This window comes from Pogona vitticeps, chromosome 5, assembly GCF_051106095.1.
Source record: "Pogona vitticeps strain Pit_001003342236 chromosome 5, PviZW2.1, whole genome shotgun sequence".
Lineage (NCBI taxonomy): Eukaryota > Metazoa > Chordata > Lepidosauria > Squamata > Agamidae > Pogona > Pogona vitticeps.
The window spans coordinates 112,519,356-112,546,482 of record NC_135787.1 but is presented as its reverse complement, the minus strand read 5'-3'; the positions used below and the strand labels follow the sequence as shown (position 1 = coordinate 112,546,482).

Below are 27,127 nucleotides of genomic sequence, written 5' to 3'. Positions count from 1 at the left end.
CATGGAGATTTATGGTACCTGGCGAACCCTTTTTAAAATTTTTCCAAGAAGGGTATAGTTCTAATTTTTAAAATGACTTTATCGGGTTTTAAATATCAGCTTCTATTTTATGAGTGTGGTGCTATTTGTTGATGCTGCGTATTCAAGTCGTTGGGCTAGTTAAGCATGGAGACTTGATCATCCAAAGGATGGCCACCAGGTGACTATAGTTAAAATGCACTGAATAGTTGCATTGTAATAGTTGCAATCAGTGTAAGGAATACCTGCACTGATAAAATCACAGATCATCTGTGTGGGGGAATGCCCCTCCACAAAGTTGCTAAGCTGTTGGTTTGATCTACAGCAGAGGGCAGACTCTCCTGGATGACGTCACATCTGCTTCTGGGAGGAGCTGCCACCCATTCTTCTTTCTCATAGGTGATAGAGAGCTTGCTTAATTGCCCTTCCTTGGGCCAGTCATTATGTAACCATTGTCCTATCTGAGCTCTGTCAATGATCTGTATACTGTAAACGATCTGTGAGCTTGTAAGGTTAATAAAACACAGTCCTCCTGGGGGCAGGGCAGTCGTCTTGTATGAGGTTCTCTCCTTCTAGTTGCCCATCAGGAGCACTGCTGGCAGGCATCCATCCTTATGTGTGGCTGGCTTCTTTAACTTCTCTAAGACTATTTGCTATCCTAATTACTTGTGACTACATAGACTATTAGCCTGCTCATTTCGTGACTCCAACAATCTGTGGGAAGGGGAGGATTTGATTTCCTATTTTATTTTGTCTTCTCCACTTTGAAAACAACTTGTCCACCTTTCTCTTAAAAATGGCTGAAAGCTATTTTTGCACCTTGCTAGTACACACAGAGTTGACAATATTAAATCAGTCATCAGTCATTTAATTTGGCAATAAGTAGCTTCAGTAGAGTTGAGGTACAAGTAAATGTGTATACTATTTGGTGTTAGCAATACAAATTCACACATAGCTGGAAATGTAAGTATTGTTCTAATGTATTGCTTCTAATTTCATAAGCCAGAGAAGAATGAACCCAACCTTGGATAACCCAGGTGTTCTTGGATTGCAACTCCCAGAAACCCTAGCCAGCACAACTAGTAGTGAAGGTTTGTAGGAGTTCCAGTACCAGAACACCTGGATTACCCACGTTTGGGCACCATTGCTCTAAGACATACTTGAAATTCATTTAGGTTGAATACAGGATATTCTTGGTGTACCTAAGAGGTTCTCTCTTATCTAGTATGTGATGTGGTACCTTTTCTTCTTTATTTCTCATGTTGGAGACAACTTGAAAATAATCCAGATTGCATCCATTCATATTTCAAGCATAGTACCCAGCATTCAAAACAATCCAGTTACAGCCCCAAATGAAACAAACATAATTTCATCCAGATGGCTTGAGTGGTGTCAGTCTGCTACACAATTGTGCAGAAAACTACAGTGTTTTTAGAAAGCAACTCTGCTAAACTCTAGAATTAATAATTTACAGACCGGAAATCAGGAACTATGAGACCCTTAAAAAAGACAGCAACAGAGGATACGCAAAGCAATGATTCCGGAGGTAAATAAGCAAGGAGAGGGGGAAGAAATAAAGGGAGACTAGTGCAACTAGGGTAGAAGAATATATTCTACTTTTATAGAATACTTTTCACAGCATTGTGTAGAATACATTCACAGAATGACTTAGAATCATTGTTGCAGAGCTGGGGGAATACGTCAGGGCAACATCTAGTGAATCTCACATACTTTATGACCTTCTAAGAAATGAACAGTTGTACACCACAGCAACTCTCTAGATCCAGAGAAAATTCACACAGTTACTCCCATTTAGCCTGGACATTAGCTTTACATTAAATTACTTACATTACGTTACTTACATTTAGCCTGGATTAGTGGTTCATTGAGGGCGGCTTTAATATAGTAAAAGCTGTAGGATGGCAGTACCAAGGCCAAACTGCAGAGGAAACATGAGAAGCATAAAGAGTGAAAAGGAAGCCATTGTTTCATACCAGTGGAGTTTTCAGCAGATCAAAGTTTCCTCCAATTTTGACGTGTATTTGGAAACAAGTAACAAAATATAGTTTAATAGGATACATTTATTTCATTAAATCCACCTATGGCTTTCAGTTCTGTCACTTCTAAAACCTTCAAAATTAATGATGAAATCCAGAAAATGAGGCAGTTCCACACCCATCTTTTTGCTCTTCACATTTATAGAAGTCACAATTTTTTTTCTGGCTGTCTAATTGAAAATGTGTATTGCAGGAAAGGTACAGAGATTGGTGCAAATAGAAAACACTGGGGGATGCATGTTTTGCTGATGCACTTTGAATTGGCTTGTGACTTTTATTCTTGTATTCTTGAAAGCTTTCACAGCCGGGACAAAATAGAGTTTTGTTTCATAAGACAGGTATTTCGCTTTCCTGTGGAGTGTTCACACACCACTGTAAGTGAACAGACAGTTGTTTTAATGGGACAAACTACTTTTCAAAGCAGATGATAAGCTTTGTTTTGTACCTCACTCCCCGAAGGAAACGTTGTCACCTGTATGTATGTGCTTGCCTTAGTAATATCAACCGCAGGCTTGTTGTTCATACAGATCTAGGAAATGTTTTGTGAAGTGATGACAGATTAGATATTTCTCCTAGCACATCTATAGCAGAATTCTCTGAATAGCTGGAAGCTACCAAATTTAAGTTAACTGATATGACACAGCTGTTCTACGGATCCAAACAACAGGAGAGATTGAGTGTGGCCCATAGGATCTTTGACTTGGTTTTGCTGCACTCTGGAACATCAGTTAGTAACACTCATATTCTGTCTTTTATTTAACGCATATTGAGGAGAAGGAGGAGGAAGAGGAGAAAACACTAGTCCCTTAGAAGGAGAAGCCTTCTCCACAGTCTTATTTAATTGCTGGATTTGGAAATCCCTTCGAGGAGGCAAACAGGTCACTTCTAACACAGTTGCCTTCAGAGTTCATTAATAGGGAACAGAAGTGCTGTTACTTCAGATTTCCAGTAGACAAAAGCAGAAATGGACATGAAAAGGAGGCTGTAGAATACTGAGCTACGTGTGATAGCTTTTTACCAATGCAACTGCCAGAGTAAAAATATTAATTATACAGTGACAGCTTTCCAGCAATTCCCCTGAAGGGAAATCAGCACTGGCTTGCCTGCTATTAACAGTTGCTGCTAAACAGAAACGATTAATTAAATTCTATGACATTATGTATAAATGTGTCTAGTGCTGCATGCTACCCCCATGAGGTTAAACTGCTGGTTTTTCGCCTAAAACAAAGTTCCAAAAGAAATTGGATAAAACTCTACAGCTTATGTCTGGGAAGCAGAAGTTGAATATAAGACAGGAAACTGCCTGCTAGAGTACAGGAAAAGAAAACAGGGAACTAGGTTGCAGATGATGGATGGATCACAATAAAGTCTGGCATTATTTTTAAAAATGTGCACTAGATGAATTAAAGGGATTGTTGTGTATATCAATAATCTCAAGCCTAATGAAACGAGCCTTCAGGCACAGGTGGCATTACTTCCAAGGGTTGCCATGACACATGATCAACTGTAAGAAAGGAAGATTGGCACCTTTTGAGAATGTTGCACTTCCCAAAACCAACTAACCAACTAACCAGCCTGTCTACATTTAAAGATTAAAGAACAATTGCTGGATTTGTATATGTGAAAAGGCCATAATTAGTAGAAGAAGACCTCTGCATGCCTTTGACTATGAATCTGGGTTGCCAGAGGGAAAGTTTTCAACCATCTTTGTGTTGGTATTTCTTTGCTGATGCACTTTAAATTGTCTTATGCCTTTTATTCTTGTATTCTTGAAGGCTTTCATGGCCGGGATCTGATGGCTGTTGTGGGTTTTATTCTTGTTTATGCATTTCACACTGCACCCAGCAATCCTCTCTGATTTTGGAAATAAGAGTCCAGTCTAGTTAGTACTTGGATGGAAGACCACCTGGGAATGCTGGATACGGTATTGGTGAAGAGTCATAGCTCAGTGGTAGAGTATGACTCCTGTCGGCCCAGTCTCCAACCATCTCCAGGTAAGCCTACGAAGGAATCAGCCTGCAGTGTTGCAAACCTGCTGCCAGTCAGAGTTGTCAATATAAGGGGACCAGTGCTCTGACCCAGCATAAGGCAGCTTCCTACCTTACTCTTTTCTTTTTCTTGCTAGTCATCTTGAGTGCCATTTCTTAGAAGACAAGCAGCGTACAGATCTAAGCAATAAATACATTTTGAACAATCAGTACTGCTATTTACATAATGCACAGCCTTCTTCTGTGACTATAAAGTTGAAGCAGGCAGGATAGTGGTGCAACTCAATAGCAGCATCTGTGGAATATCTTTTGGCATTAAGTCCTCTATACCAGTAGTCCCCAACCTTGGGCCTCCAGATGTTCTTGGACTACAAATTCCAGAAATCCTGGCCAGCAGAGGTGGTGGTAAAGGCTTCTGGGAGTTGTAATTCAAGAGCAAGGTTGGGGACCACTGCTCTATACAGTTGCTTCACCCTACACTTCCAAGCAAACAAAAGTAGCAGCTTTTCTTAAGTGCTGATAAGTTGTGTCTGAAGTATAGGAACTCTAATAGGGTTTTCCAGGGATGTGAGATATGTAAAAAGTTATTTCATCAGTAGCACTCCTTACTGAGTTTCTATGGCTGAGTAGGAATTCAAACCCAGGTCTCCTGAGTCCTAATCCATCACTTTACCCATTAAATCATACTTGTTATCAGGTGCTAGTGTAGCTATTTCTTCCAGTATCAGCCACCAAAACCAGAAAGGTGGCGCTGTCAGAGCCTTGGAGAACTCCCACTAGTGTTCTCCAATCTCCACCTAACGGCTAACTATAAGACTTTCTGAAAAGAGGATTGTACCTATTTTTGTTTTCTAGTTTAATCTTAAATATCTCTTTCTTTCTTTCTTTCTTTCTTTCTTTCTTTCTTTCTTTCTTTCTTTCTTTCTTTCTTTCTTTCTTTCTTTCTTTCTTTCTTTCTTTCTTTCTTTCTTTCTTTCTAATTTCTTTTTTAAATATTTTATTACAAACTACAACTAAAATACATGAACCAAAATACAAATCAATTGTGTTCCCCACCACCCTAGTTGGGACCTCTTGCAGTAGTCTTCTTCTTCCATTGTCTTTCTTTTTCTTCTTCCTTTATTATCCTCTTCTCCAGAACTGCATTGATTCCTGATTTAGAACTTTCCCTTTCCCTTTTGTTAGCATATATTCAATAAATCTGCCCCATATATATCATAATTTTTTAAAAATCTCTCCTTTCTTAACCTTTAAATTCTAATTAATTATATGCAATTAGAAAGATGGACTAATGAATGAGTAAAGAAGAACAATAAAGGTAAAGAATGTACAAAGTATGAACAATTTCTATTATGATATTCAGATATTCAGATGAATGAGACAGTGAAGGGTGTAGTAAATAAAATGTATAGACTTCTGCTAGATTTAGAAGAAAAAGAGATTGAGAATGAAGGATTGAAAGCTAGTGTTGGAATAAGGTTTAGGAAAAAGAATAAATGGTGCAGAATGGATGAAGATATGGAAAATGAGGGTTTTACAATTTATGTCAGTGACAATAAAAGAATTTTTTTTAAAACTAAGTTTAAGATGGTATTTGACACCAATAAAATTGAATGAAATTAACTCTATGTGAATATGTTGAAAATGTGAGGAGGAAATTGGTTCATATTTTCATATGTGGTGGGAATGTGAAAAAGTACAAAGATTTTGGAAATTAATCTTTAAGAGAGTTGATTACCAATTTATTAACAGCATCCAGATTAATATTAGCCAAGAATTGGAAATCAAAACTTGAATTTCAAATGGAAGAATGGTATAATGAAATATGGAATATTGCTATAAATGATAAATTAAATAAAATATCTCTTTCTTGATTTGTAGTGTGTGAATATTATAGGCCTCTTTCCCATTATGTATTTTCAGGTCAAAATAACATCAATTGACACCTGCCTCTCAGCTACCCTCTTTGACTTGCAGTATAGGAATAGTTCGGCTCATTAACCAAAGCACTTTAAAAAAAAATGACAATAAGCCAAAGAAACTGAAGGCTGAAGCAAACGTCATGCTCCTGTTAAAGAATTAATCTCATATGTCTTGCTAGTTAAATTGAGATTTTTTTTAATTGAGTGGAAAATACAGAGCAGTGAAAAGCTAAAGAAACAAAATGGTAGCAGAAATGGATCTTTTGTAATTCTAGGAATCTGAGTTCCAGAAGTTGCCTAGAATTTCCTGGGAGAGAAGAAAGCAGAATTTAAAAAAAGATCTCTTTCTACTGCCATTTTCTGCTTCATTCCACACCTGCCAGTTGGGAACAAAAAGGGAAAATTGTCTCAGTCCCACAGCTTCCCGTAGTCTTGCTACCCACTAGCCTTCACAAAGGGAGCCTCTCACTAAACTACTCTTCCCATGGAGCACTGGGACAACTTCCTGGAAGCTGTGGGACTGAGGAGACATTCCGTTCTTCTTCCAGACTGATACACATGGAATGAAGCAGATAATGACAGTAGAAAGACAATTCTTTTGCCTTCTGGATTCTCCTTGCCCAGTTCTAGAGTCTGTCTGGAGGAGTCTAGGTGATTTCTGGGAGTAGAGTTCCTATAATTCCAGAAGTCCCATCCCTAAATGGTGATACATTATCATGGGCAATTCAACAGAAGATGTGAATTAGAGTAATTCTACACATAATTTGGCCCTCTCTATGCTTTGGATTTCACTTCCTAGAATTCTTTACCTTATGTGCCAGAGCTTTTGTGAACTGAGGTCAGAATATCAGGATGGTTAGCAAATGTCAAGAACTACTGAATCATAGAATGTTCACACTAATAAATACTGTACAAAGAAATTCACTAAGGAAGTTAGGATACTATTGGTTTTGAGATAGCCAAAATATGCTTTTCAAACCGTATCTCCTTACCTATAATCAGTACCATTCACAGCTGTCCATGTATACGTTCTGTTCCCTTTGTCAATATAACGCTGAAAAATATTAAGTCAGTTTCTGAAGATAGCTAAAAAAATCAGAGCTTTAAAATCCCAGAAATGTTAGGGGGAAAAAATCATCATCACAACTGATTACTTAACAGATCAACAAATTTCATCACATTTCTCCCTTTAGAATAAAACCCACGTTTCCCTTTGAAAGTTTGTAAATTTATAACATGTGCAATTCTCATTAATATTCTTTTATGTCTAGATGATGAACAAGCGCAGGAGGATGCTGTCATTCTTAGTGAACTATCAGTTCAACCTAATTTCTTCCAAACTGGATCCATATTTTTGCCCCCTCTTTGTCAATGTTAGTTATCTCTACAAAGAAAAACAAAACAAAACAGAACCACATTTTCAAAATGTTTTTGGTATAAACTTTAGAACAGGCACTACATGTCAAACATGGGGGACACTGCTAGACTGCAACTTGCATCATTCTTCACCACTTGCTTCACCTTTATGTGTAGGAGCAAACTAAACTTTCAGTCCAACATCTGGAAGCCCACATAGGGGCGTGACAAATGGAATATACATAGGGAGATTAAAAACTCCTATTTCCCACCCTAGCATGGTCATGTATCATTCAATTTTCTAAGTGCATGGAGATGGCGGTCATTTATAATTTAGAAATTAGCAGATAGCCTTCTATTAGCCTATTACTATTAAGAGTAGTGACTTCAAAGGAAACTAAAAGAGAAACTATGCTTTCTTGGTTATGGCCCTGTCTTTTTGAAATGAAATTCCAATAAAGGTTCGACAGGCTCCTTCCCTTCAGATCTTTAAGAAATGGCTGAAAAAGGAAATTTTAAAATGGGCTTTTATTAATATTGATCGGGGATTTTAAATTGCTTAAACATTTATTTTAATTTGAGTTAGCTTTGCTTGTAGCTGGATAGCTCGATGGTTTAGGTATCTGGCTGTGGAGCCAGAAATTGGGAGTTTGATTCCCCATAGTGCTTCCTGTGAGTAGAGCCAGCCTGTGTGGCCAGGGAAACCTACATAGTCCCAGGGTACACACTAGAAGAATAGAATGGCAAACCACTTTTGAGTATTCTCCACCTGGAAACCCCTGAAAAGAATCACCATAAATCAAAATTGACTTGATAGCACATAACTGCTTGTGGCAGGGCACTAATTATTTGTTTGATTTAAATTGTATTGATTGTTTTATTGTATAAATTGTTTTATTATGGGTTTCCTTTTATTGAAATTACAGTCCTATAATGCCCGAAGAGTACTACGTGCTGTGGGGTGGTATACAACTTATACAAATAAATAAATAAATAAATAAATAAATAAATAAATAAATAAATAAATAAATAAATAAATAAATCCTATCTTTCATTATTTGTTTTATAATATAATTTGTAAGTATACATCCATCCCCATCTAAAGAAAGGTTTAAAGAAACAGTTTTGAGATAAGGCGATGTAAAAAAAAGAGGTGAACTGCACATCCTTCTTTCAAAACAACACACCTTACTTTCTCTGCATAATTTGAACAGAAATATGCTAGTAATCCACGCATATAAAATAGTACACCTGGAAATTATCTGCATGTGTAAAACTCCTATGTTCTGCCATGCCACCTTGAAACACTGATCTCATTTAGTTCTGGAAGCCAAAATTTAGATGGTAGCCCACAGGAAACATCAGTTCTCTCTCCAGAACAGGCTAGAAAAATACCTGCCCAAAACCCTGGAAAGCTTCTGCCTGTGAGAGCCAGCAATGCTTGCCTGCTGGGACAAGTGGCAGCTTCTTGTGGTTTTAATGTGCAGATTGCAATTTAGTGGCCACCACAGTCTGTATTTCTCCAAAGTTTGGAAACAACATGTTGCCCAGGGCTTTTTCGGGTTGTTGTTCAGGGCTTTTAGGACTGACAGGAGAAAAAGGCTCTAAAAATCTGATCTTCAAAACAAGTGATAGAAGAAACATTAAAAGGAGTTGTTACAAATGTCTGTTTTGACATGCTCTTGCCAAAAGGCACATGTAAGAGAGGCACCTCCACCTCCCTTTTAAAACTATATTTATACGGGTGAGCCCCAGTCCTGTAAATAAGTGTGGACTACCAAGTCAGAAAGGTTCCCCAGGCCACCCTTTCCTCTCCTGTTCCTCCTAAGTGAAGGCCAGGAGGCAACAGCAGGAATGATGAATTAGACATTCAGGATTTATCCAGCCCCCCCGACCTCCCCATTCCCCACCCAAACAAATAATAACAATTAAATAAATTTCCACAAAAAGCTAAACACAAACAATGAATTGAAACTACACCTTTAAAAACACTCTTTAAAAGCCTAGCAAGAGACATAAAGTAACTTCCAAGAAAACCATTGTGATTAAAAATGGAAGTGTCTCCAATGTATGTGCAAGGTAATTAAATGTTTGTAGAATTGCAATTTGACAAATTTTAGTATGGTGCAAAAATGTGCCAACGGGCACTGTTCTTACTGGAGCAGAAGAACTATTTTTTCTTTGGAAATGTCTGCAGTCTAGAGATACCCCATGTTTTGCAGAAGCTGCTAGTTTTTCTTCATATTCTCAAAAATTATATAGGAAGACCAAAATCTCACTTGTTGAACTAGTATGTCAAACAGGTGGTGGTTGCAACAGGAACTAGCTGTTGTGACTTGGAGAACCATTCAGGAGGGGAAATGAAGTGGAAAAAGACATCCTCTGATCAAGGCTGTACTTTTAGCCAAAGTTTTTTGTGGGGTTTATGTCAAAGAAGCGTAACTGGAAGTAGTTAAACAATTTTTGGCACTTTAAATAACAATGGTTCCAAAACTTGAGACTCCTTACATACCTGGGATATAATTCACAGAAGCCCTACGAAATACTGTAGCTTCTTGCACACACTAAGGTTTACTAAATGCTAATATATTTTCCTCTGGACTCTAAGTGTGTGTGGTGGTGGGCAGCCAAATAAATAATCGTGCAATAAAAGACAAGAAATGCACATATCTTCCTCTGTCATGAAGTAAGCACAAGAATGGGACGTGGTGGCGTTAGTCAAAGACCAGCAGTCATAAGATCGAATCCATGCAATGGAGTGAGCTCCTGCTGCTTGTCCCAGCTCCTGCCAACCTAGCAGTTCGAAAGCATGTAAACATGTGAGTAGATAAATAGGTACCACCTTGGTGGGAAGGTAACAGCATTCCGTGTCTAGTCATGCTGGCCACATGACCACGGAAACTGTCTTCGGACAAAACTCTGGCTCTATGGCTTGGAAACAGGGATGAGCACCGCGCCCTAGAGTCGGACACGACTGGACTAAATGTCAAGGGGAACCTTTACCTTTTAAGCACAAGAATCCTGAACCACACCCTTGAGAATTTCTTTGAAATTGTTATCTGTGGAAATTATTTTTGAAAGAAATCTCTTTCCTATCAGATTAGACTGACAGTAGTTAAAACTCCCATGGAAACACTTTTCGGCACAGTACTAGGCTCTGGGACTAGTGTTAACAGCTGAAAGCGGGAGCAAGGCACCTGGATATCTTTTCTTTTGGCTACAAGCTCAGGAAAGGCAGCCTCACAGCTGATGTGCAGATGTAAGTATGTTAGCGGAGTCCAAAATTAATCTAAGAATAGTCCTAGTAGCCGCCTAGAGTGGTCTTAATCGACTAGATAAGCGGGATATAAATAAAATAAATAAAATAAATAAATAATCCTTCAGTCTCGAGAGACTATGGTAACGTGCTCTGTATGGAGGTCTTGGAACAGTTTCCTGTGTGGCTGAGAAGGCCAATTAGAGAGTGTCTTCCACATGGAAGACAAATGCAATCTGTCCCCTGTCCAGCTCCCTGGTTTTGCTTGTTTCGGGACTGCCTCTTTGTCTCGGCCTGCTGTACAAGTGTCTCTTCAAATTGGGAGAGGCCATGATGCACCGCCTGCCTCCAGGCTGAACGCTCAGACGTCAAGGTTTTCCATCTGTTGAGGTCCATTCCTAAGGCCTTCAGATCCCGCTTGCAGATGTCCTTGTATCACAGCTGTGGTCTCCCTCGGGGGTGATTTCCCTGCACTAATTCTCCATACAGGAGATCTTTTGGAATCCGACTATCAGCCATTCTCACGACGTGCCCAAGCCAACGTAGACAGCGCTGTTTCAATAATGTATACATGCTGAAAATTCCAGCTCTTTCTAGGACTACTCTATTTGGAACTTTGTCCTGCCAGGTGATACAAAAAATGCATTGGAGACAATGCATATGGAAGGTGTTCAACTTCCTCTCCTGCAGTGCACAAAGAATCCAGGACTCGCTGCAGTACAGGAGTGTGCTCAGGACACAGGCTCTGTAGACCTGGATTTTGGTGTATGCCGTCAACTTCTTATTAAGCCATACTCTCTTTGTGAGTCTAGAGAAACACTTTTCGGCACAGTACTAGGCCCTGGGACTAGTGTTAACAGCTGAAAGTGGGAGCCAGGCACCTGGATATCTTTTCTTTTGGCTACAAGCTCAGGGAAGGCAGCCTCACAGCTGATGTGCGGATGTAAGTATGTTAGCGGAGTCCAAAATTAATCTAAGAATAACTCGTTCACTTAATTACAGAATGGATGAGTGATGGAAAATTTTAGATTGTCTCCTGACACTCTGTAGGGGTTTAATCAGAGTTAATACATCCCAGAGGAGCAAGGTTATCCAGTTTTCATCATTTGAAACTATAATCTTGCCAGATGTAGTATATTACAATGCTATACCTAGGCACAAAGATTTATAGGAGGGTCTGTGATAAAACAGTGCAGCTGCTACACTGCACAGTTACTAACAGCACTCAAATGTACTATAACTGGTAGTTCCATCTAAGTGCAATTTCATCATAAAGAAGATTCTGAGTTTTTAGGACTTCTGTAAGTGTTCTGATACTCCCTCTAGAAGACTACTTTGTAGAGCAAGATGTAACATTCTGACAAAAGCTTAGCAACAATGGGTTTGGGGGGGGGGGCGGAAAGCCTGATTTGATGGTCTCTCTCTGGTTGCGCCTATGAAAACTCTGCAGCCTGCCTTCTATGTTGTAAAGCTGGGCTGAGGAGTCAGCATTTCCCCCCTGCAATCTGTTGGGGTGTGGGGAAAAAAAGAAAACAATGTGCTCTCGAGTTGTGAAGAAAAGAATCCTTTGTATTGGCACTGCTTTCTACAATGCCCATGAGATGACAGAATGTTATATGCTCTCATGGGCATTGTGAAAAGTGTTGCAGGTATGAAAGATTTTCTGTGAATCACTCTCAGTACACAGGGAACATTCGAAAAGTTTTAAAAGTTTTATATATATTTTAATTGTATTTTATTTGTTCTAAATGGTATTGTATTTTAATTGTTGTAAGCCGCCCAGAGACCTTTGGGTAGTGTGGGCGGCATATAAATTACATAAAATAAAATAAAATAAAATAAATAAAAAGAAGGAATAGAAGACCTCTCAACTACCTCATATACTTCTGTTAAATTGAACTGTTCCCTCTTTTCCTTTATTAAACTGGTTCTTCCTCTTCTTGCAAATAAAACAAAAGTAAAAAAAATTGCTTGCTTCTTTGTTTGAATTGCTTATTTCCAATGCTTGTTCTGTGTGGAATGGAGAATTTCATGAAATCAGAGACTGGAGCTTGGTACAGCATTAATGTATACACTGCATTGGGTTCTGACAACATGTCTTCTTTATTCACAGAAAAAAAAATAAGGAGCTTTCCACACTCTTCCATGTGTAAGTGCCAGGCCAGCATTCTTGGTAGCCTTCAAGTTCCAGCTCATTCATTCATTCATTCATTCATTCATTCATTCATTCATTCATTCATTCATTCATTCATTCATTCATTCATTCTCTGTCTCTCTCTCTTATTTCAACTTCAGATTTGCAAGCATCCACCATCATGTATACAATTCAGCAATGTCCCAGCTAGTTTCTTCTAATTTTACCTCATCTTGAGACTTCACCAGTGTTGTGAATGTTCTGTCACCACTTTCTCCATCTATCATTTTTTTCCGAATCTATGCAAAGACAATTATTAGAGAACATAATGTATCAGGACATAGTTGATAAATTTGATTGTTCTTCAAAAAGATCCACAATCCTTTTATGCACTGTATAAGAAAGTGAAATGTATGTAAGGATAGGATGCTATTGTTTATTTGCATATATATATATATATGCTGATATTGGCACTGCACAAACCCTGACTAGGATCTTGGCCTAAACATTTAATCTGAAGTCACATACTACATAAGGCAGTGATAAATAATAACCATTTCAATAGCACTATCAAAAGCCCTCTTAATTTCACAGTAAAATAGCAGAATGGATTGCTGATGTTCCTGGTACTGAACATCTAGAATATGATTCTTGCTAGAAAAAAAAATTAGTAGAAAGATCATTTGGTAAGTATATCTTGATAGAAAAAAAAATATTTCTAGAAACAGCTGCAGTTTTGAGCTATCAAATCTAGCCTCAAGCTGATTACCGTATTTTTCCATGTATAAGACACTACTTTTTCCTAAAATCATTAGACTAAAAATTGAGGGTCATCTTATACACAGAAGTAAGCTGATGAGAGAACAAAATGGCCCATACCTTGTCTCTGCAAACAGGCTTCCTTCAATCACAAGGTTTAGCTGCCTCCACTCAGGAGGCTTAGCTTCCTACAGCCAGGAGACTTAGCTTCCTCCGGTCACAAGCCTTATGTATCTGACATCAGCTGATGCTGAACAAACCAACTGCAACAATGCTCAGATGCAACAGGGATTCCTAACGTCCGAACATTCTGAGCCCAGAGGCTGAATAAAGTTAAAGTGTGATGCATAATATGACAGTACTGGTATGTAAACCTTACCTAATTAGTAAATAAAAATGTGTTCTCTTTTATGTTTAAAATAGTGGAGGCATCTTATACATGGGGGCGTATTATACATGAAAAAATACAGATCTTTTGTGTAAAATAAGCACTCCCAACCTGACTGAATTCCAAGGGCTCATTTCTGACATGGATTAAGGCTTTCTAATACACTTCTGTATCTGAGAAGGTGTTTCAATGTTAGGGCATAGTATGGCTTACCGAGGGAAGACTCTCCGGCATATACACTGTCTTTCCTTTTGAGACTTTTGAGAATCGCCACCTTATTAACACAGACATTCAAAGCTTTGCTGTGTGTCCTTCTACTTATAGTTTGCTTTCATTTCAGCTGTTTTAGAATTATGCACTTCTCTCTTTTTATTGATTTTTTTAATGAAAAAAACCCCTCTAATCCTCTTTGGGTAAATTTATAAATAATGCCTGAATTTTTTAGAAAATCATCATCATCAAAATGACCAGAAGAGAACACTTTTGTTCCAAAGTATATTTCAGGGCTAACTCCCTGTACAAGATATGCCAGGAAATGCATACCCATTTGGTCAAGAAAGTGGTAGTGCCTAATCTAAAGCTGCTTTTGGAGCACAATTCAGTAAATTGCCTGATTCTTTCATTATGAGACAAATTTTAAAATCCTTTCCTTATAGTACCTTGTCACTTCCCTGCTTATTGTTCAGTCCGAGCCAAAAAAATTATGGGCTGCATTGCAGTTGTACCCTGATCCTGGATACTTCTAACTCAAATACCGTTGCTAAGAGTTCTGGTTACTCAAGAAGGCAACTAATTTAAATATAACAAACTAAAGCCATCTGTTATTCCCTGCTAGAATATACCCAGGGTATCCATGTGACATACAGATTCTATTCCTTCAAAAGGTCTAGTCTAGTTCTGACTAACAATTGGATTTGCCCTTAGAATAATAAAGATATCAACTTATCAATACAACTCACCTCAACTTTAATATCATTTTCCAGCTCTGCATCCAGAAAATCCAATGTCACTGGCTCCTGAGATTTGGGATTCTAAGAAAGAAGGTATCAAACCAACCAATAATAAAGACATTTCTTCCTATTTTTCACTAAGAACTGAATTGTTGAAAATGGTTCATATGCTATCTTGAGAATACTGAGACTCATAAAGCAGGAACTACTTATTTCTCTAGTTTTTACTCAATATAATTATATACAGTATGTCAAAAGAGTTCAATTTAAAGCATTCCATAATACAACTTTCCATTTCAACAGAATCAATTGGAAAGAGATAAATTAATTTGCACTGGAAATTAAGAGCTTGGTACATTCTGGGAATATATAAAGGCTGTTTTCTTGATCTAAAGTGTTTTGCAAATGATATAAAAAAGGTGGGGGAAGAAAATAAGGCACAGCATCATAGTAACACTAAGAGGGCGGACTGAGGAAAAATTAGATGACTTTCCAGAGAAAAGAACCCACAATTCTACTATATAGAGAGAAGAGGCAAAACACTTTGAAATGAGAGGATAATGGTGGACAGATGGAAGCACCAAAAGAGAAGCTACTAAATCCAGGTACATGGGAGGAATATATATATACAGGTATTAAAACATTAGTGAAATAATGAAGATTGTTTGATTAAACGCCTCTATCATTTTAAAAGCATAAAACTGATAACATCTTATTAATCTGAATGAATAAATGAATCATTTTTGGACTTGACAGTGAAGTAAATCAGCTGTATGTAAAATAAATGTAAAACTGAAATGAAAACACAATTTTAAAATATTTAAAATTCAAAATAAGACAATAATTTAACATTCAGCATCTAACTCTAAAACAAAAAGCAAACAAGATTTAAATAATAAAATTCTTACATGCAATGGAATGGTTTTAGAAGGATCAAACCCAGGCAGCATGCATGAAGGCATTGCTGTGGCATAAGGAGCATTGCAGTCCATGTCCCATTCCAGTAAATAAAGCAAAGATACAAAAGAAAAGGAAATGATGAAGAAGCCAGAAAATAAAACTAGTGGGTTAAATCTGGACTTAATCATGATTACAGTAAATCCACTGAGAAAAAAAAATGTGAGGTTTGTCACACTTACATTTTATTAAGTCTTCATTAAGTTCACTCTAAGCATGACCTAGTCCACATGCAACCCAGTCAATTATTTTATTTTTTAATGATTTAATCACTGTGAAAGAGTCTCAAAGCTTAGGCAACCATTTATAACATTTAAATGGGCATTACTTCCTGTAGCACAAATGCCCAAGAAAACATAACCTGAATATGTATTTTAAGCAGAAGCTAATGAAATGAAATGCTTGGTCCACAATCCACTAGGGAGTTATCTTCCATAAGCCTTTCCTGTGTCATCTTTTTAGATACATATTGTTGGGGTTTAAGATCAAAATAGCTAAATTAGCTTAGCTCAAATTAGAGTGCCTAAACTCTTCCTAGCAGTAAAGGTGCTCCAACAGCCTTCAAATAACATGAATGATGAGATTTTCCTCCCTTCCTCTCAGCCAGCAACCCTCCGGATCATCCAAACACCTTCCCTGGAGGGTCTCCTAATTATTTGGAACATGTTTTGAGGGCGGATGGCATGCCCCCCCTTCTGTTGCACCAATGGAAACAGTTCCATCAGCAGAACAAACTGATAGGTAACAATGAATTACTTGGGGTAGGCCTGCATGTTTAGGTCCCATTCACTTTGATGTGACTTACATAAAAGAACAGTCAGGTGGTTGGCTTCCTTCAGCCCCCCAAAACACTTGAAAAGGCCTTCCTTCCTATCTGCTTTTTGAGCAAAATATGTTGTCACATGCAAGGAAGTCAACTTTGCCACCCATGTTATTTTTTTCATTTGTTTGTTCATTCATTAGAGGTTTTACATATTTTGGTTTGCTTTTGGGTGTTTTTGATAATAAAGAATACAAGAGACCCAGAAATTGGGGAAATAAGTCCAATGGTTAAAATAAGACTTTTGATTCCTAGCCAAGACATAGTTCTTGCTAAACTTTGGACTCCATGAGCTCCTCCCTTCTCATTTGGCCGATACACCTTTACTGTAGCCATTCAGTATGACTTGCAGCTCTGGGCATCCTATCAGCTGTGGTCATAAAGCATGACTAAGTAATTCATGTTACAACGCCATACAAAAGCACAACTAATCACAGAAGCGTGCTACTAAAAGAAAGCAACCAAGCATGTTAAATACATACTGACTTCCAACCTGGCTATGATAAAAGAAGATGTATTAGTTCAGGACAGAAGAAGTGACAAAACTGGTGCAGCAATGTAAATACTGTATGGAATTCTTCCATGGAACTGAGAGTTTGTTGGGGAGTGACTTATAAATTAAAAAGAGCTGATAGGCTGTGTGCAAGCGTTTATGCATAAATCTGTGTATTTCAATGCATATAGGGGTGAGTACCAACGCTTGCTAAAAATTTTGTGTTCAGGTAACTGCTTCTAAATGCACAGTACACTGGATGTACTGTTTCAAAGTATGATTTGTGCACCATTTTCTTACTGGCACATAGAAAATTGTAAGCCTCTAACACTGCAGAACTGTCTGTTTGTGGTGTAAAAAAGCCATCAAGGATTGTGTGAGAACTTCAGATTAACAAGTCAGTCAACACACATTACTTTCCTGCCCCTGATTCAAAACACTAAGAATTGTGTCTAAAGTAAAATTTAATTCTCCATTAATAGCAACACACCATCATTTAAAGCAACAACTTCCACAAGCATCCACACAGGTTTTTAAGCAAGCTTCATGCTTTAGAAGCTCTTTGAGCAGGTATACAGCCTAGTTAGGCTTTCCCTATGAAGCTAAACAGAAGCTTTCTAAACTTAGCTTCAGCTCTATGCGTCTTTGAACACACTAACAGTCACCTGCATCCATAGTTACCTGGAGATGGGGTATCCTTTTTTTAATTTTGGGTATGCCCACACCAATGTGCTAGAGCAACAAAACAGCATTGATTCAGATTTTCACATGATAAATGACATTGATCTCTGGTCTGTGGTTAACAATCTAAGAGTGTATTCCACTCCTGGAGGTTTCTGACCAGGAACATACAAATCCCAACACACACCTTGAACCTAAACAAATTAACTCAGTACAGTAAAGCCTATTAAGATGTAGATTGCAGCACCATGGCTTCAAAGTTGCATATTCTTTGTCAGCAGCAGTGGATAAGCGCTCAACCATAAAAAGGAGACTTAAATAACACAAATGTTCACCTTGTACATTTGAACAGGTAGTATAAACTATTTACAGTATTTGAAATGTGATTAACTGGACACTTCTTGCATTCTGCCCAGTTCTGGACACCTGCCTTCTCTTCAAATGAACAGTACAAACCACACGGACTCAGTTCAAATGGTTCAGACAGTTTCTTGTCAGCCACTGGAGGTGTTTTACAGCAGAACTATGGAGTTTTTGTCTCATTGCACTGTGACAAAACCAGCAGAATCTATACTTACCCAACTGCAACCCCCATTGAATTCAGTGGGACTTAATTCTGAGTAAGTATACAAAGGGACTGCATACTACATGAACTCCAGTTAATTGAAATATAGAGCTCTTTCCCCCTATTTGTTTGTGTGCTGATAGGAAAACCTTGATGGGGACACTTCTCAAAATATCAATCAGAGTTCCAGCCAGCTATAAAGAGAGCCATAAAGAGAGTTGCATCTGGCCTATTAATCACAGGATCACCACGTTGTACCAGTTTTTGGTCAGACGTTTTGGAATGGAAAGAATCCAGAAGGAAATCAGAAGAAAGTGATATTTAACGCTCTCACTTTTCCAAAGCTATTCATGTGTAGATACTTTTTTTTTGTATTTTTGCCATCTATAATAAGATTTCTGACAGATAAAATAAAAATGTTGGGAGTTACCATGTTACATGGTGCCTGAATTACTTACTTAAAATGGTAGGTTAAAGGGAGAAAGAGGGTTTGAGGGACAACTTTCGTGGATGGTGCCTTAGTTTCAGAAAGTTGTTTTTACATCAGTTTGAGCACCCTCTCAGAAACATATTTACTGCCCAGTTTAAATATTTTGTGAGAAACACACACACAAAAAGGAAAGAATTAAGCACCCACTCCAAAAGCAGTGTTTTTTAAAGAACATTTTCAACTGGATATTAATCAATCAATCAATCAAAAACCTTTATTGGCATTAAAACCAGTAACCATACAATCAAGATTATACTTTCCACTGCAATAAGATAAATATGGTCAAGTTACGTCAAGGATCCTTGAAGCAGTCAGTCTAGTTTATTACAATAGCAAGATATTCAGCTAAATGCTCAGTCAAATCAGGTTGTTTATCTGCTAACATCATTTGGATTAAGCTCTCAGGGGAGCCAGAGAAATTTGAAATAACAGAGCTAAGTAGTAATTGACAGACCTCGCTAAATTTAGGTCACTGAAGAAGAATATGTAAAATTGGGTCCAGTTCTGCTAAGCAGTGCTTTTACTGGCAGATATTAGTTTGGGAATTCCCTTTATTTTCGAAAATTAGGCTACAAGAAATGGTCAGTGGGTCATAGTCCTCAAAAAGCTAATGACTATTAAAACTTGTTAGTCCGTAAGGTGCCAGCTCTCTGCTGTTTTAAAGAAAAAATAGAACCCAATATTAAATTGGGATATTCCAATGAAATAGTAAACTGAAAGTGACATCAAAAGACCCAGAAAAATAGTACGGAATATATGATTTTAAAGAATCCTTTTAATCAATAGCTAATAAGGCTTACTCCTTGTTCTTTGATTGCTTGCCTGAAGCAGATCATAGGAGCAAACTATAGCCCAATCACATGCAGCTGGTTCTAGCTTTTCTCACAGAACCTGACAAACATTCTCTGCTTCATTAAAAATATAGTGATTCCACTTTAGATTACACATTGAGGTCACATATACACAGTTTTTAAGTGATTCCTAACTATTGGGCCTGGGATGCTCCAAAACTGCAACTCCCATAATCCTCAGTCAGCATGGGTAGTATCTATGGATGACAGGGACTGCAATCCAAAAATATCTGTATTTCCTAAGGAGCCAGGCATCAAGAGTCTGATTCCCCACTATACCTCCCATGGTAAGCTCCTTCGGCAGAGCAGCTCCAGAAGAAGGGAATGGTACTCACTTCTGAAAAATCTGTATTTAGAAAACCTCTGTGAGGGTTGTTGTAAGTTTGAGTTGACTTGATACACATGATTATTGCTATTCAGGTTAGAAATTACCAATTAAATAATTGGATTACAGCCATCACAGGCACAGTTAAGGCTACCCCATTTCTAAATTCTTTCAACTAAAGTTTAGTATGCATTAAGTTGTAAATTCAAATTTTTCCCTTACAAAGCAACTGTTAAATAATATTTGGGTACCAGTTCCTAATTTATTTAAGCCAGGGATAAAGAATTTGTGGACTTCCAGATGTTGCTAGACCAAATATCTTTTCATCTCTCAAATTTGGCTACATTTGTGAAGGCTGCTGGGATCTGCAGCCTATCAAAATCTGGAGGACCACCAACTATTTCAGGAACTGTTAGGTTTTATCTTTGTTGCCTGGAAAAAAACACTAGTTTACTGCTATCAAACAGAATAGCAAATTGGGGGTGGAGAATAAATTTTGTAGCATGAAAACAACTTGGCAAAAAAATTAGTTCAATACAACATAAACAATTGTCATAATTAGCAAATGATGGCAACATAAAATAAAGGCAGTACTGTAGTAAGTATACATGAGGTTTTAAGACCAGTTTACACAAAATTCTTACTCAAAAGTCATGTGGCATAGGGATGTGATTAGTACTTGTAAATTTAATTCTCTGAGTCTAACTATGCTGATACTTCCCACTGAAACTTCTCCCAATATCAACAAGATTTCATGGCTTTGTGGGGAAAAATGAGATTGCAGAAAAACTGCCTTTTTTGTCCTTTGTTCTGCACTGGAAACTGAAATTCTCCACAGCCTAATGCATTTTCTAGTGCTTAATCCTGCACAAAACAGATGCTATTTTGCATAGGACGTGCCATAATTTTGAACAGCTTTGCATTTCTTCCAGCCCGAAAAGACTATGAAACTTCCAAGAAATCCAGAGACATCTCACTTGAGACTTCTTGAGGGGAAAAAAAATCTCCCAGAGAGAAATCTCAGTTCCCCCCCCCCAAAAAAAAACATGTTTTCCCCTTCAGGTTCTCCAAGAGTGAAAGGCTGCAAAATTCACATCCTAGCACTGAAAAAAATTAACTGAATGAAGAAAACAACACATTTTCTAAAGCATGCTGAAAGGAAAACATGAAATTGTGTTGAGCTACACAGAAAGTGAAGAGAGACGTAAGTAGTATACTGGAAACATGATTTATGCTGTGAAGGTGCCAGGACATTTTGATTATCAGGGACATTAATATAATCTATCAAGCTTCCTTGTTCTTTCTAAACTTGGCTGAAGTTCTCAGATGAAGTGGGAGAATGACAAAATGCCCAATATGTATACATTTTTGAGTACTATGCTATTTGTTATGTAAAGTATTTTGGAGTGATTGGTTTTCAAGCAATTTAAACTCTCTTAGAACAGAAGACAACATCCCTATTAGACAAAGGAGAACAACTTTGTAACTCATTGTTTCTTAAAGTGAATAATTAGACATACTTCAGATATCTTCTGTTTTTAAGACACTGAATACGTATTGAAAAGTGCACTCTTAAGAAGAGAAAACTGTTTATACCAACACTAGCTTGCCTCAGTCAACATTTAACCAATTTGTTTGGTTTCATTTGTAATTGGCCAGCTGGGATATCACACGGCTTTGTTTACAAGTCTGATGTCTCTCACATGTAGCTGTGAAAGATTTGCAGGCCTGGAGGGATAATGGTGTAACATGAACAACTATGCATTTGTCTTAATGTGTGATCTGACCTAAGGAAAAACAAGCTGAACTGATGTTCATAGAAATGTCAATACCAAGAGTGACAACGTTTATAGAGACTGGGGTAATCCTTTACATGTTTAAAAATCATAACAATGCAAGATGCGGATTCACGGTTCCCAACCCTTAATCAGTTTTGATTTTCACAGCTTGGAAGGGATACATCCATGTTGTTGATCTCAAGGCTGATTCTCACAAATCAACACCCCTACTTCCGTATTTCAAGTGTGAGAAAACTGGTGCTCAATACAAACAATGCTGTCAAAATAAAATAGTAACTCCCCTTTTATTAGTCCATCTGATTTTTTAAAAAAACAAAACCTCTTAGCTGGTGGGATTTCCAATGAGGTGTAGCAGATAAGAGTGACAGACTAGGACCCTGGAGAATAGGGTTCGAATCCTCACTTGGCCACAGAAGCTCAGTGGAACTGCTAAAACCACACCTTAAATATCTCACTTACCTTGAAAGCCCTATTAGGGTCGCTATAAATCGGTTCTGACTTGATGGCACAGAACAGACACTCACTTAACTGGTGACCATTCTCCCTCCTCAGGAGATTCAGTCTGCCACAAGGGGGCCAAGGGGCAGGGGGATTCCGGGTGCTGGCAGAAAGTAAAATGACTCCCAGATTGGAAGGCTTCTTTACCTACAGCACTATTGGTAGCAGCAAAGTGGCTTTTACAGAAAACACTGAGCCTTGATCCTGCTTAATGGCACAATCGGCAACAGCCTGGCTTCCATGTGCTTTGAAAATTGGGCTGCAAATGCCCATGCAATCAACAGCATATAATTATGTACCTGAGTTGCATTATATGGGGGAGGGGGGAAAGAGATCTATCCTTATTCACCCAGGTTTGCTGGCTGGCTTACTAAGAAATGTATTAGGAAAACTATATTCCTCTACCCTGAAGAACCTTACTGAAGCATGCTCAGTATGTTACTATTTTTATTACATTTTGTGTGCGTTTCCCCCCAGTAGAGTTCTGATGCTTTCATTTTTCTTTGCCTTTTTCACTCTGCACTAATGATTCTGGCAGATCTCTTGCACCAACTTTGACCCATGCAACCTGAGAAACAAATCACTCTTTGCTGATAAGCTGAGGAAATATATCACCATTTTTCTTTCCTTCTTTGTCTTAATATTCAAACTGATGGCAGAGATCTCACTGATCCTCCCCTTCTATATCATTTTTAAACATCATTGTAATCCTTACTTGCCCTTCATAAAACCATCCTTACATAACACTTGCCACAAATTATTAGTTTGTCTACTGAGAACCCCTTGTGCACTGCAGAGAATGTGAGCATGCAGAATCAGACAGGAGAAGGTAGTTGCCACATAAGTTGGCCTGCTATTCTAAATGTGAGAACAGGCCAGGACTCAACACTATCTTACAGAAGTGAGTTATAGATATTCTATTAAGCCAGGCATCTGGCATCTGGCTGCAGGGCCAAAAGTTGCCTCCAAGGGGAAGAGCCAGCCTGTGTGGCCTTGGGCAAGCTGCAGAGTCCCAAAAAGTTTCTAGAAAAGTGGGGTGGTAAACCACTTCTGAGTCCTCTCTTCCTAGAAAATCCTGAAAAGGGTCACCATAAGTCAAAATTGACTTGACAGCAGATGATTATTATTATTATAAATTGTAGCTACTGAGCAGAATCTTACTTGTTTTCATATGAGTACGCAAGAGAAATGCAGAAGTTGCCACAACTAATTGTGGCCATCTGATCATGTGCTGAGTACATGCCAAGCACTATCAACATAAGACAGGCAAACTAATCACACAACCAACATGAGACAGGCACCTAAATACTTAGCAGGTGTGGCTTCTATGATTCTTTTTGCATATATGTGAGGAAAAAAGAAAGATTCTGCCCATATATTGTGTAATACTATGCACACAAGAAACAAATTCTGCCATTGCAAACCTTATTACATTTCTGTGGAAAATACACAAACTACAATATTCCATTATGAGTGATTCCCATATCTGTATGCAAGTGGACAAAGGTATGTGTTGTCTGATTCATTGTGAAGCTTCGCAATGCTAAATCATGTAAAAGTGTGCGGCATGAACCAACCCAAGGTTATAATGTAGGCTGGAAATTGTTCCTTTATCCTTTGTACTTAAAAGACACTCCTGATCTAAATCCTTTTTTTCAGAATAGTTTACAAACCATAAGATGTTACATACCTTTGGTTGAAGATTTGGATGAAGTAAGACATAACCGTTGGGATCAATTGCAAAATAATAACCATTTGGACATAGCTGTGGAGGTGGAAACAAATGTAACTATATTGTGTTCCCCACTGTGGAAGTATATAAAAAAGGAGTCAATAACCTTTATCAAATAATACTGCCTACAAAATAGGCTAATGTAAACCTAAACTGATGTGTCTGTTAATGAACAGTGCTAACGTTCAGCTAATGTAAAGAGGAAAATGAGAGCCAGTGTGGTGCAGTAGAGAGAGTGACACACTAGGACTCAGGAGACTTGAGTTCAAATCCCTTCTCAGTGAGGGAAATTCACTCAGGGTTTGCTGTGGTAAAAGCACTCCTTAAATATCTCACATACCTTGCTAAACCTATTAGGGGCACCATAAGTTGTATGAAACTTGATGACACATAACATATCATGTAACAAAAAAAGGAAAAGAGCTGAAAAGCTTAAATATTTATGTTATAAATTTCAGTACAGGAAAAATAGTTACCGTATTTTTCCGTTTGCAAGACGACCCAAAGTATAAGACGAACCCCCCTTTTTCTAACCCCAAATTTTAAAAAGCAGTTATTAAAGGGCTCCATTTTTGCTAAGCCCCGTGCCTTGGCAAAAGGCAAGGAAAGTGGCTATCAAAGTGACTGCCGCTTTTCCTCATCTTTTGAGAAGGTTAGCAACAGGCACACTGGGTTTAGCAAAAAAAGGAAGGGGAGCCGTTGCTGCCTTTCTTTGCTAAGGAGGCAGGAAGAGGCGCCCCAGTGCATGCCTCCCGCTGCCTCCACCACAGGAGGGGACAAGGCAGTGTTGATCGAGCAGGCGGGGTGGGAGAGGCAGCAGCTGGAGGCGCCGGAGTGCATGTGAATGTTCCTTCGCCTATGCCTTCTGCTGTCTCCGCCCCTGGAGGGGCCGGAGGGGACAAGGCAGAGACTGAGCTGAGCCCATCAGTCTCGCTGGAGGTGGTGATTGGGTTGGCAGCGAGGAGGCAGGCATCAAGAAGCATGTGTGAATGCTCCTTCGCTTCCATCTGTGCCTCCAGCTGATGCTGCTGCTGCCTCGGCCACAGAGGGGACAAGCCCTGAGCTCTGAAAGAGGCAATTGGGCGACAGCGGTGGCAGGAAGAGGCACCCGAGTGCACGCGCACAACTGCTTTCTTCTGTTTATAAGATGACCCTCAATTTTTCCTCTGGTTATTTTAGGGAAAAGTGTCATCTTGTACACGGTAAAATACGGTATCCCAGTACAGTGGTTCCTTGCTTAATGATTACCTCATTAAACAATGAATCTACTTGATGATGAGGTTTTTGTGATCGCTATAGCAATCGCAAAATGATGTTTTAATGAGAGAAAATCGGTTTACGATGATCGGTTCCCTGCTTCGGGAACCAAATTTTTTGCTTAAGGATGGCTTAAAAACAGCTCATCAGCGGCTCTCAAAATGTCCGCCCGCTGTGCAAAATGGCTCCCCGCTGTTTTTAGGACGGATTTTTCACAAGACAGGCACTGGACAATGGCCACCCTATGGAGGATCTTCGCTGGACGATTAGGTATTTAGCCCATTGGAACACATTGAGTGGTTTTCCAATGCGTTTCAATAGGGTTCCCCCCCCCCGCTTGATGACAATTTTGCTCTACAGTGATTTTGCTGGAACGGATTAACGTTGTCAAGCGAAGCACCACTGTAATTTGCCAGGTATTCTCTGAGGCAGTATAGGTAAGGTAAAGGTAAAGGTTCCCCTTGACAATTTTTTGTCCAGTCGTGTCCGACTCTAGGGGGCGGCGCTCATCCCGCTCTTCAAGCCATAGAGCCAGCGTTTGTCCGAAGACAATCTTTCCGTGGTCACATGGCCAGTGTGATTTAGACACGGAACGCTGTTTACCTTCCCACCGAGGTGGTCCCTATTTATCTACTCGCATTTGCATGCTTTCGAACCGCTAGGTTGGCGGGAGCTGGGACAAGCGACGGGTGCTCATTCCGTTGCGTGGATTCGATCTTACGACTGCCGGATCTTCTGACCCTGCAGCACAGGCTTCTGCGGTTTAGCCCACAGCGCCACCACGTCCCTGAGGCAGTATAGGCCATACAAACATTGAGTTGTATCTACAGTGAGGATAACTTTAGTAACCATGAAAAGCTTGATACATATTCACTGTGAAGTGAAGCCATGTTTGCAGTTTAAGCTGTGCTCAGGGGCTTGGCAGGAGGAAATGATTTGCCCCCTCAGCTCTTCTGCTTTCAAAGCTGTGGAATACAGCCATAGCCTGCACGTCAGTTACAGGAGGCTAGACAATTCATGGAAAGCCCTGGATTGATGAGAAAGCAGTGTTCTCCCTTGAGTATCACCCATGCAGGGAGAAAATAGGGAAATGACACAAGGAACATTAGGCAGATAATCTTTTGACTTCCAGGCAGAGGAATACAAGACAGACTGGAACAAAGACTTGAATACAATGCAACTTTTAGCAGACATTTAACACTGTCAATATGGCAAAAATCAGAACATGGAAAACATTTACTTTTTAAAAACTACAGGTTCCAGAATCCTCCCTCACCAAAGTCAGTGACTGCACTGGGTGGGAGATTCCATGGATTTCAATTCAAAAGGCAACTTAAAAAAAAAAAACACTAGCAAAATTATACAAAAAAGGGACTTACTGTAAATCGCGGGGTCAGTTTTTTAATTTCTTCTAGTGACACATCAACTCCCATTACTCCAAGTATCAACTGGTTCTGGCAAAAGATCGTTTTGATGTTAATGTTTCAAGCTACGGACAATCATTCTATGGTATCTGAGTAAGTAAAATGTGAGTTTTCCTTTTATGAATACAAACATTCAAAAACAATTTTGTATATATCCTAAATCCATATAAACAAATACAATTTGTTTAGGGGTGGCTTGCCAGAAAGTCTCACATATATAGATTTTATGTGCATATCTCACAGACATCCTCCTACCCTCATTCGCATTGTTGTACGACCTCTAGTGGGCCAACCCACGTGACCCAGAATGTGTGCAAATTTTCAAGATTGTTTTTATCGCTGTGAAGAAAGGCATTGCGCAAAGTAGGGTTGGAATGAAATGGAGTGAAGGTTTGGTCTTAAAGTAA

General features: G+C 38.8%; 1 protein-coding gene across 7 annotated transcripts in view; it reads right to left on the bottom strand.

Moving 5' to 3' along the window:
* Positions 1–27,127, bottom strand: part of CACNA2D1 (calcium voltage-gated channel auxiliary subunit alpha2delta 1) — a 540,926-nt gene that overhangs the window by 54,030 nt on the left and 459,769 nt on the right. For 4 of the 7 annotated variants that reach the window (XM_078394287.1, XM_078394286.1, XM_078394288.1 and 1 more), the window contains 6 exons: positions 26,676–26,750; positions 23,998–24,072; positions 14,838–14,909; positions 12,959–13,030; positions 6,978–7,039; positions 1,881–1,957 (listed from right to left, as the gene is read on the bottom strand). In XM_078394287.1, coding sequence (XP_078250413.1) covers positions 1,881–1,957; positions 6,978–7,039; positions 12,959–13,030; positions 14,838–14,909; positions 23,998–24,072; positions 26,676–26,750 — 433 coding nt within the window. Of the gene's footprint in view, positions 1–1,880; positions 1,958–6,977; positions 7,040–12,958; positions 13,031–14,837; positions 14,910–17,779; positions 17,831–23,997; positions 24,073–26,675; positions 26,751–27,127 lie in introns of all 7 variants that reach the window. The other 3 variants (XM_073000730.2, XM_073000729.2, XM_078394285.1) reach the window with 1 other exon arrangement.